The sequence below is a fragment of the Thunnus thynnus genome, chromosome 11, assembly GCF_963924715.1.
Source record: "Thunnus thynnus chromosome 11, fThuThy2.1, whole genome shotgun sequence".
Classification (NCBI taxonomy): Eukaryota; Metazoa; Chordata; class Actinopteri; order Scombriformes; family Scombridae; genus Thunnus; species Thunnus thynnus.
In genome coordinates this window covers 23,619,874-23,632,230 of record NC_089527.1, presented here as the reverse complement: position 1 = coordinate 23,632,230, position 12,357 = coordinate 23,619,874, and the positions used below count along the sequence as shown (strand labels likewise).

At 39.2% G+C, this 12,357-nt stretch overlaps 1 protein-coding gene across 4 annotated transcripts in view; it reads left to right on the top strand.

The window, feature by feature from the left end:
• il1rapl1a (interleukin 1 receptor accessory protein-like 1a) overlaps positions 1-12,357 on the top strand; it is a 279,430-nt gene that overhangs the window by 16,969 nt on the left and 250,104 nt on the right. For all 4 annotated transcript variants that reach the window (XM_067603961.1, XM_067603960.1, XM_067603958.1 and 1 more), the window contains one exon: positions 3,352-3,403. Coding sequence is in view for 3 of the 4 variants with exons in the window: in XM_067603960.1 (XP_067460061.1) it covers positions 3,352-3,403 (52 nt within the window). In the remaining variant the exon portion in view is untranslated. The remainder of the gene's footprint in view (positions 1-3,351; positions 3,404-12,357) is intronic.

The following is a 12,357-nucleotide window of genomic DNA, read 5'->3' as shown; positions in this document are numbered from 1 at the left end:
CTACACTTGCCAAGCTGATAGTGGTACGTTAATGTTATTTTTTCCCAAGGCCTTTGTCATAACCAATTTCAGACTAATGTTTGAAGAACCTCCATATTCACACATTCTTCATCTGTTGGAAGAGGGGATTGCCAACATCAGCAGACTTCAGTCACAAGTAGAAATACATTTACAAGCATCTACAAACCCTTTCCCTTGTCAGTGCCTGCTCCACAACAATGTTAGCAAACCAAAATCTGAGCCATGTTTTCCTCATTTTGTTTGTTGTCAGGTGTTATTAATTGTTACCATGGAAACACATTCTTGGGTGGCTTTTAGACACTAAATTAATCAGCCTGTTTTGATGCAACTGTAATACTTGCAAGATCAAAACTAAGATGGATCTAACTCTTACAGGTTTAAAGCTTTGTACAGGGATTCAGCTTCAAAAGCATTGTCATGTTCCTATTTGTTGTGCACTGAGAGATAGAAATGGTTGCACTGATGAGGTTGGATATCATAAGATAGTGATAAAGGATTATTGATGAAGATTGGTGATGTGTACTTTTGCTCCCTACCTCAACCACACCACATTCCCCTTGGACCCACATAACACACATATACACTCCACTACAGTTATGAAGTGGCCCTTAGGGGGTCACATCATCTGTCCTTCAAAATATCTTGTTTGTTTATTGCGTCCATTGACATAAAAATGAAAATAAACTCATAAAATACCAGACAGACAGATGGACAGAGAAATATAAAGTCTGGATAGGCTCAAATCTGGGACTTCAAAGACCTTTTTTCTGTCACTGGTTTTAATGAAGCCTTCTCAGAAGGGAACAAGCAGTGAGACTCTCTTTATTAAAGCGCAGCCACTAAGGGCCCCCTATGGACCCACATAACAAAGTGTGTCATTAAAAATTAACTTTGGGTGGAAGAGACTTACTCACAGAGGAGAGAGGGAGTGCAAGCTCAGATCAGCCAGGCCTGTAGCTCTGAGGCCTCCGGAGTGACCACAGTGCGGCAGGGGCAAAGCTCTAGATTCATGGTCACTGAAACTCTGTGCTCTCACATGACACTGTTTGTTGCCACAATGACCCTGAACGCTGAACAAAAGGTGGTAGCTATCAAAACCAAACTGACTATATTGGTACTCTACAGTGTTTGGAAATAAACGAAAAGAACAACAGGACACTGTTTTGTTGTCAAAATGACTTGTCTATGCTAATCTTCCTTATTCAGTATTGGCTGATATTAAAATATATTACAATAAATAGTTCATTTATTTCTAAAATACCTTCTTATTAGATTATGTATATCCATTACAGGAAATTTTGATTCCCAATAATCAGTATTGGTATCAGACCTTAGAAAGTGCATGGAGAGCTTAAGATAAAATACGGGACAAAGAGTGTTCAGACCTTGGTTTACTTTTTTAATGAGATTGAAAGCAATCAAATTTGGTACTCAAGCAAATTGAGTACCGAATTAGATTAATATCATAATCAATATCATCTGCATACAAATGATTAATATAATCAAGGCAGATTGATTGTTCATTAACCTGCCTTGATTTTTGGTGGATTTAGAAAATAAAAATGGTCCAAGTATTGATCCATGGGGAACACCTTTTCAGTAACACTTTACAATAGGGTACACAAAGCACTGATTAGTTGTCAAGGAACAACACAGGAACAAATCCGCAAATCATAACTTTTAATTAATAAATAGCCAACATGTTTCTGAAAGAAGAACAAGGGTCTGCATTACAGTAGGCGTATTGGTACAGGCAACATGAAAAGAGGAAATGTGATATGTCAATTTTGAGTGATAATCCTTGAATTTTATGGTTTATCAAGATTTTGTAGAATCATTTTATCCTCCATCTTGTCAATCGCAAAATGAACAGTAGTATTATACTGTTCATGTTTCAAGACAGTCTATCTGGAATGTGGATTTGTGTGTATTCACCTGGCCAACACATTATGTGGGCGGATGACATTGGATTGCTGCAAAGGTTGAGCAAGGTTAAACTTTTCTGTTGGATGATCCTGCTTTTTTTTTTTTGCCAGGGCCCTCAAGGGTCTCACTGAAATGAACGAGGAGGTCATGTTTTTAATGCAGAGCTAGTATAGGTTGAACTCTTCTACTTTTTTGGGGAAAAAATCTTAAAATGAGACAATACAAAGAAAAAATACAAAATACAAGTTGAACATTCTCAAATTGTATTGTATAACTGTAACATTAACAAAATGTATCAAACAGTATCCTTAAAAATACTTCTAATCTGTAGGAACCACCTTCCTCCCTTGCAGTTTGCTCCCTCTGACACTGTTCCTTTTTATACTTACTCATTGAAGCTCAGGCCTTTCATATCCATCGCTTTAAGACAGCACTTTCAACTACCGGTGTCCAGCCTGAGGCAGAAACATGCCCTCAGCAGCTCACTCACTGCAGGTACAAAGTTATCAACGGCCACAGATCTGGAATCAGATGTTTTTGATCCTGCTGCAACGTTTTCAACCACGTGTAAGAGAAGACCTGTAATTTTTTATTTTGCTGCTCTCAGCATGAACGTTTTTCCCTTTAGAGGCCACTGTGTAGTTTACATTTTCTGGAAATCTACTTTAAAGACCAATTGCAAAGATGAAAAAACATCTGTCAGTTATCATGTGGCATGACTTTTGAACTTCATTCATTGACATTAAGTAGTTTAGCTGAGTGCTTCCCCATTGACACTACTGACACTTCCTATATTCAGTATGATGTGTTCATGTCAGCCAACTTTTTGATGGAAGAGGACGTTATTATGTTTTGCCCTAACAAATCAGTAGTGAATGACATATCCATCCCATTGACATAATTTTGTAGTTAACAAGGAAGTTGCAGCAGTGGTTGCTATGAGCAGTTAACTTTTTTACATTGGACAACATAATTCTTATTTCTGTACATGGACTTGAAACTGCTTATACAAGTGTGTCAATCTCATTTGCACTTGATGCTATTTTCCTGTTGCTGTTTTTCATTAATGCAGCTAGGTAGCCAGATATGTCGGAAGATGACGTCCCCATTCTTCACCCCACCAACTAAGCTCTGATTGGCTGACTGTTTATCTAACCGATTGGAACAGCTGTCAATGGGACACGGACATCAGCCTATTTAAATCGCTGAACAAATCTGAGATGTTGGCAGCAATTTGGAGGTCTGGAACCAGGGCATACAGACACCACTAGGGGGCATAATCAGTAGTGAATCTTCTACACTTCTGTATATATGCACTGAGACAGTACGCAGACTAGGAGCCAGGCCCCCATGTCTCCTCAAACAAATCAAAGTCAGTCATGGCCTCTTATTCTGTCATTTCAGACAGACCACGGATGTCTGCAGAGCTGCTCTGCTGGATGGAGGCCACACAGAGGTAAAGGATGATTATATTCTGCCTGCACTCTCTGCTGTCATCTTCTAACATTTCTCTTCCACACAATGACCATGAGGAGGATGGGTAGAACACCCGTCACCCTAATGTCTCCTTGCCTTATCATGAGGAGCTCATAAAAGATCCACTCTCTTCCCTTCAAGTAGGCCAATCTCTGTGTCAGCCACACAAGGGAAAGGTACCGCACACACACTATGTGCCAGGCTCACTGGTCGATCACCAAAACTGAACATCAGTTATATCGGATTTCACCCCCTAAAAAACTTTAACTGTGATGACTGAGAATTGTACTGCCAAGGGCCATTTTTTATGGCAGATTACATGCATATTCATTAAGATTATATTACATTCGATATGGATTTTTTTTTTCTCCCTCTTTCCTTAAATGCCATCTGAGCTTTGGAAAAGATTATGTGAGTGGGATGGATAATGCTGTGGTGTGATTTCTAAACAAACTGTCATGAAAATATTTATGCGTGCACTATGTGGTAACTGGAGTCAAGAGTTGAAAGGTCATCCATTTAACCCTTTACCTGTCTTTAACCTTTGTAACATAGAGCCATTCTCTGGATATCATAAGAGTGATGAGTGGAGTGACATGGCAGCACTTTTCCGCAAATCGTGGTCCTCTGTAGTCAAAATTAGGCATTAAAAGAGTCTTAGGGGGTCAGCGAAGCAACTATAAACCTAATGCATCTCTTATATTCTGCCTGTGTGTTTACTGTGTGTATTAATGGGCTGCTGTTGTATGGCTCTTTGGTCTTTAACAGACAGCGAGACGGTGCTGGGTTGTCACAAATACATGATGTGGACGGAAGAGAAAGAGGCAATTTGGATCCTCATTAAATTTTCAAAAGTCCTGATGGTCCTCTGAAAATTGAACCAACTGTTCCAAAGCAACCTTAATTTTATGCTACAGTAAGTGCAAATTAGCTTCACAAAAATTATTTTTAATCACACTCTGCCGAGTTAATTTGCTGTGTGGTAATTTTCCATGCTCCCTCTTAGCATCGCACTCAGTCATGAACCCTGATGACTTGTATGATCTGTGCTAACCTCAGGCTTGTTTGCCCCTGGTCCAATTTTCTCTACCAATCTAACAATCCGCTACCTTCAAAAACACAATATAAAGTTCCCTGCACAGCATCTCTGATGCACAGCAACCCTGTAGGCCTAAGAAACTGAGATAATTACCTTTGGTTACTGCTAATTTTTTGTCATGCAGCAGTGATCTGAGGTGGAATGCTGGGCTGTTATAACATTACATTCATTTGGCAGGTGTTTTTGTCCCAAGTGACTTACAGTTTTTCCCCCTTTTTACATCTCAGATTTTGCATGATTCAGAGGAACATGTTTTCCTGATAAAGATGTTTCCACCACATTAATGCATTTAAAGGGTGTATCATTTATAAGTATTTATTTACTTACATGTAGCGAGGGAGTGGGGATGGAATTAAAATATAAATAGTACGCAGGTTCTTTATATTGGGGGAGAGCAAGGACACAAAGACTATTAAAAAATTATTACAATACTTAAAAGCATCGAACTAGCTAAAAAAAAAAAAACAACACAAAATATAAAACCAAAATTAAAAATTAATTTAAAAACTGGAGATACAGCAACTTGAAATTCACCTAACAACTTGATTAAAGTCCAGGAAGCAGGAGAGAGTCTTAAAAGTCCAAGTAAAAACAGGGGAAATAAATACTTGAAATATCCACAACCGGAGCATTTGTATGTAGGCCAGTTTGCTTTCCAGTCGGCTGCGGCCGTTGTCCTCCCCAGAGCTGTGGTCCTCTATATCTCTCCAGGCTGTCCCAGGGTAGCTAGGGAAACAGACAACAACAGCCAACAGCCAGTCCACTGTGGTTTACAGCCAACACAGCTTCTTTTTTGCTAGAGTACTATACACAAATACAATATTTACATGGTTGGGCAGAAGTCCCCACTCTGCCCTGCATCTCTGTGTCACGCCTGTACTACTCTGGCCTCTCTTGTTGGTCTGCTGGCTAGCTGTCATCTGCTCTGGGGTGGCGGCTCTTGTCATTAGTGGGTGGCCCCTCTTCCCTTGCTTCTTCACTTGGATCTGTCTCTTCCCTTCCTCTGTCTGGTGGCAATGACACTGGGCTATAGAGTCTGGGGAGTGAGTCATGGTGTGGCAGCACTGCTGAGCTCTCTCCTGTGAATTTGCCACAGTGTCCATAGAAATGCTCAAAGAGATACTGCACTTGGCTAACATCTCACAAAACACCTGGTCCTTACCTAAACCGCAGGCCAAGGCATGCTGCCCCCTAGCTCAGTTGTTCCCCTCCTGATGTGGTCTTAGGAAGCCATCTCTGCCATCATCCACTTCCTCTGTCTCCATCCATGCTGCTGTTTACAGGTATTTGTCTTTTACCGGGGGTAACAGACCGGCCATGCCATGGGCCCAAAACATCCTGCAGGGATTGGTGCTTCACAGAGTTAATCAAAAAATGCACAGGTGCAGACAATTTGTAATGAACTGAGGCAGAGCAACATAAAAGTATGTGCAAAGGAATACATAAGGCAAAGCCCACATGCAAAACAAAGCAACAATCCGGAAATTTTGATAGTAGGTGACTCTATCGTCAGACACTTAGGCTAACTCTTCCTGGTGCTATCACCTACTGTCTTCAGTCTTCACCACTGGCTAAAAAATTTCTGTTCTGCTGCAGGATATGACTTCATCTCCAACTTCGATTACTTTTGGACTAACTCAAGACTGTACAGAGCTGATGGTGTGCACCCAAATAGAAAGGGAACAAAGCAGTTGACTGCTAATTTCATTCAGTTTATAGCCTTTAATTCTTTCTGATATGCACCACGACAAGACCCGATCCAGACCTATGTGTCTACCATCACTACATCCACTTCTAACGGTGTGGGTCCTGCCACTGTGTGCTCCGACTCTCAAACCCAGTCTCTGGAAAACTCTAGCCACAGCAGGCCTGACTCTGCTGACAACTCCAACTATTTTGCAAGGACATTAAAGTTTGCACTTCTCAATGTCAGATCCCTTACTAATAAAACCTCCATTATTAATGATCTCATAACATCACATAGGCTTGATTGTATTCTCCTTACTGAGACTTGGCTCGATGAAACTGGTAGCAAGGAACTGATTGAAGCTTCTCTATCTGAATTCTCATTTTCACATTTCACCAGGTCAAATAAAAAGGGTGGTCTGCTGCCATTTTTTCAGATATTTTATCATGTAAAAGCGTTATTTGGTTCTCACTCTACTTTTGAGTATTTAGCCCTGGTAATGAAATCTGCATATCCCTGTCTAGTACTCACAGTTTACCGCCCTCCAAGGCTTAAAAAGGCTTTATATCTGAATTTGGTAAACTGATAACACCACAGACCATTTCGCCAACTAGTTTGCTGACTTGTTATCAACATTTGACTTCACACAGCACACTGCCTACTCATAATCAGGGTCACACTCTTGACCTGGTCATTTCCAAGGGCCTTGATATAACCCTAAACTGCACTCTAGATGTTGGGATTTCAGATAATTTTTGTATTTTTTCAGTGTTGCTTGGGTGACCAAACATGTACCTGGTCTAAAATCAGTTAAAAGGTGCTCCATCTGTGCAGACACATCTGATAAGTTTATCATTAGATATACTAACTCTGCTAGGAGTACCTGGTCACATTCTGATTTTAATTCTGATTTTACTTCTGTTTTTAATTTGTCCTCATTGTCTTTGTGTGACAATTTAGTTAATGATTTTAATCTTTCAGTGACACATTTTTGCACTGATATTGCACCTGTAAAAACCAAGATAATTTCTGGTAAATCAAAAGTATCTTGGAGGAGTGTTGAAAGAGTGAAGGCACTAAAAAGAACCTGCCGTAAATCTGAGGGCAAATGGCGTAAGACCAAATTGCAGGCTGATTATATTCTCTAAAAAAGACTTGCTCAGTAAATATAACAAAGAAATGAAAACATCTAGACAGCATTACTTTTCTCAAATTATTAGCGAAAATCTCAATAACTCTAAGTTTCTGTTCAGCACAATTGATAAATTGGTCAATCCCTTCAGACCAATACCCACTGAACTCCTCTTCACAAAAATGCAATGAATTTGCCTCATATTTTAAATCCAAGATTATTAACATTTGAAACAAAATCATGGCTTCTTCTGTTGGTGCAAGTGACTTCCCCTCTTCCACTCAGTGCCATACTGCTATTACCCTCTCCAACTTCGCTCCCATTCAAAGTTATGAGCTGCAAGAAGTAGTACAACAGTTAAGCTATGCTACATGTGCTCTTGACCCAATGCCCACCAAGTTGTTTAAAAGTGTTGTCAATGTACAGATGTATCTGTCATATAACAATTTCTTTGATGTTTACCAGTCTGGTTTTAGAGTTAACCACAGTACAGAAACTGCCCTGGTCAGAGTTGTGAATGATCTTAAAATTAGCTCTGACAACCACAAAGTTACTGTTCTAGTACTTCTCGACCTCAGTGCAGGCTTTAATACGGTTGACCATGTAATTCTTTTTAAGTGCCTTGAACACTGTTAAGGCCTTAGAGGCACTGTTCTTAACTGGCTTTCTTCTTACCTTACTGGTAGATCTTTTTCTGTTTCTGTAGGTAACTCTGAATCAGATGAAGTCAACATTCCATATGGGGTCAATTCTTGGTCCTCTACTGTTTAATTTGTATATGCTCCCACTTGGGTCCATCATTCAACAATACAACATATCATATCAATCCTATGCTGACGACACACAGTTATACATATCTGTTTCTGCCAACCACCTTAACCCAGTGAATGATCTCATCCAGTGCATTACTGAGGTTAAATATTGGATGGCCAAGAATTTCTTGCAGCTAAATGAAGACAAAACTGAGATTCTTTTAGCAGGTTCGAAGGCTTTGAGGCACCAGATTCACTCTTTGTTAACTCCCCTGTCGGTAAAACCCTGTGAGCATGTCAAATTCTTGGGTGTGATTTTGGATGCTGATCTTAACTTTCAGAGGCACATTTCCAATGTCTCTAAGACTGCTTTTTATCATCTTAGAAATATATCCAAAGTTAGATCTTTCCTGTCACAATCAGATTCTGAAAAGTTGGTTCATGCATTCATTTCCAGTCGACTAGACTATTGTAATGGAGTCTTTGCTGGACTGGCAAAGCAAACGCTTAATAAACTCCAACTTATTCAGAATGCTGCAGCTAGAGTATTAACCAAAACCAAAATGTGTGAACACATCACTCCTGTTTTAATTTCTCTTCACTGGCTCCCAGTAAAGCAAAGAATTGATTTTAAAATACTTCTTATTGTTTTTAAAGCTATGAACGGCCTAGCTCCCTCCTACATTGTTGACATGCTCTCTGAATGCACACCAGACAGACCCTTGAGATCATCAAGTAAAGGTCTCCTCACTATACCAAGAATAAACACTAAATCAGCTCATGGTGCCTTCAGTCATTATGGCCCTACTCTCTGGTATTCTCTTATACACGAACTCAGGTCTGTTACAACAGTGTCTTCTTTTAAAAGCAGACTGAAAACATATCTTTTTTTGCGAGCTTTTAGTTAGGTTAATGGGTAAAACCTTCTTTTTAGAAACAGTATTATTATTATTTCTTTTAACAATGATAATAATACCTTCTTACCCTACTCTCTTATTGTAATACCTTCTCACCTTCTAAATTTATATGCAGAATGATATGTTTTTAAATATGTAACATCTTATTTTATATTTTATCTTATTTGTTTTCTATATGTAATGTTAATGTAATGTTATATATTTTTGTCATGTATGATCTTTACTTGTTTTCTAAGCACATTGAGTTTACGCCTGTCGTATGAAATGTGCAATATAAATAAATTTGACTTGACTTGAAACTACAAACAAGCAAAAGACAGTTCGAAACCCACCCAAACAGTTAAATATTCAATTTAATAAATTACATATTTCAAACCACCACTTTAGTCAAGAATAGTATGAATACCATCAAGTTGTCCATTTCTAGTCACAAGCATTCTCTTTTTTCCCAATTGTTTGAATTTAAATCATTGTTACCATCGCCCCCTAAATACAACCAGATATACATATAGATCTAACTTCACACCTGTATGACTCATCTGTCATAATGTTTACTGTGCAGTCAGTCTTGTGTTTTGTAATCATTTGGCGTGGTTTCTTAATCCTCACCAAATAAATTTGAGATATATAGTCCAGACTGGTCTTAAATATATGATAAATTAAAACAATGAACTTGGCAGTAGCAAAGACATTACGGTGTGCTCCAACAAATTTAATTTATATTGTGTGGTTTCGATGATTTAAGAAGCTTTATTTATCAATCACTTCCAGTGTAGTTTACGTAGATCTACAGTATTTACTGTGTGTGTTAACTGCAGTGATAAATACTACCGTATTCAACAACAGTGTGGACACAAAGGATTCTGTACATTTTAATAAGTGCTATTATCTTGATAAAGAAAACATGCTAGAAAAACAAGATACCTTCTTACCTACACATCTAAGTCTTAATGTGAGAAGTTGACAGTTATGTGGCTGTTGGTTCTTTTCAGAGTTTGAAATTGCCTGCCAGTGTCATGTTTGTGAAGATTAGTACAATTATTTTTCCATAAGTCCTATAGAGACATGAATTGCATAGTGCTGACAGTCCATTGCAATAAGATGCAACAAAGATTTACACTTATCCATATTGAACCTAGCCAAGTAATTGCTTTTTTCTATATTGCAATGTGACATAACCCACTTTGATTATATGGCTCATAATCAAGCAGTTACAGTACACTTTACATGTAATAAGTGAAATCAGGGCTCGGCTAGAGTGGTTGTTTTGACATTTCTCAGATTTTCCAGGGCGTCATTTTCTGATTAGTTGGAACGGAAGGCTAGGCTTCATTTTTACAACAAACAACTGCAGACTTATGAAAATCTCTGTATTACTGAAGAACTCTCATAGTAGTTTATGAATTATTTTTCACTTTCAGTGTAAAGAAATCTTACAATCTGTCATGACCCCCAGGCACAGGTGCCAGAATGGTTTCTTGAGGAATGAACAATTAAAAGGCACCTTTATAATACGTAATGAGTCCAAGATTTATCTTGGGATACAAAAATACTTCAAAACCAATACAAAAAAAGCTTATTAACTTAAATCCAGCAAATGTCTAGATGTATAAATGTGGGGAATTTAACAGTCATTTGTGAAGTGTCTCTGATTTTCTCCTCTCGACTGATGGCCACCGAATGTTTTGATATCTTGAGGGTTTAAAGGCCTATTGTGATCACTGACATCCTTTTATCCACTGATTTTCTTGGTCCTCTGCCAGTATTTTTGCTGACTGAATGTAATAATTTGCCACATTGTTATGGAAATGTGATCAGCACTTATTCAACTGGTTGGCAAACTCTAGATTAAATATATTATTGCTGCTAGAATGAAGATACAAAAAAAATCTGTCATAGTGTATTGATGCTTAGGAAAGCTGCATCACTGACACAAAATCATCTGTTTTAGCCGCATTAAGAAATTTTCCCAATTGGCAAAGAATAAGGCACTACAACAACTACAATGTAATATCCTAAAGTCAATTCTAGGTTAACTTCATTATTACCTTTGAAAGTACCCAACAGTAATCTTGCACTTTTAGTTCTTCTTTCATCTTTAAAGAAATTAAAAGAAGAGCTGATTGTAGAGTGGCAGAGGTGGGGCCATTTAATAGCTCACTACCTGGATAGAATGGCATTTAATCATCCTCAGTCATTGTAAAAGTGAAAGGAATATTGGATTAGGTAATTGGCTTTCAACAGCAACCTGAAAGGGCCAACAATTTGTACCATGTTCACCTGGGCTGAATGTTGTTTCCAAATCTGCGGACAGACAGGATCATCATAGCTCATAGCCTTTCCTCTGCGTTGTACTGTATCAACTCTTCAGTTTGGAGTGTGATCACATTTACTTGTAACTGAAGTTTGGCACCACAGAGGAGGTCTGAGTGTGCCCTGTGTGTCTGTTAAATGGGCACTGAATGCAAGCCTGCCCATCAAAACAGAAGGTCCAACAGAACAATAAAATGCCCCTCGGGAAATATGCCAGATCTCAAAGTTGGCCCTTATATGAGATATTGCACTTCCTCCTAGAAGCAGCACATATGTTCCCTGGGGCAGGATGAATGGCTCCGCCTGGGAGAATAGGGGGAGGGGGAGGAGGAGGAAAGATGAGTGTCTCCATCTGTCTGTGGATCTGGGGGGCTCACAGACCGTTACATCTCCCCCTGGAAGAGAAGGGGCTAGGCAGATATCATCGAACACAGACATAGTTTCTCAGTTTCCTGGCCTTGCACTCCATGGCTTCCATGTAGCAGCCAGTGTTTGCCAGCGATCGGATGGACAACAAAACCGCATATGGACATGAAAAACACATATGGCTCAAATGTCTCTATGCCTTTTTCTGTTGGAGAGCTTTCATTACCCTTGGCTTCAGCTGTAGTGCAACTGACAGCAGCTCCAATCGGCAGGTATTTAAACAATACAGTATGAATTTAGTGTATTTTACCCCTCTTTATCATTGCACACCTTTTGTTATAAACATGTAATATAGTAGTGAACTAAAGTACCCTGGTGTAATGTGTGTTTATACATGTGTGAATTTGCATGTGTGAACCTAGGGGATTGGCCCTCTCCCTGGCAGACAGTGTCCATCTGGCTGAGGGGTTTGGAGACAGACACTGTCTGTTGAGCACTATAACCCTTATCTTCATGCCATGTCTCAGATGCCCCTACCACTCTCTCTGGTCTCCCGGAAGAGATGTCTGGCATGGATGGGACTAGAAGAGGGAGAGCAAGAGAGGAATGTAAAAAAAAAAAATCAACTCACTGTTGTCAGTTGGCCAAACCAAGCACCACCAAGACAC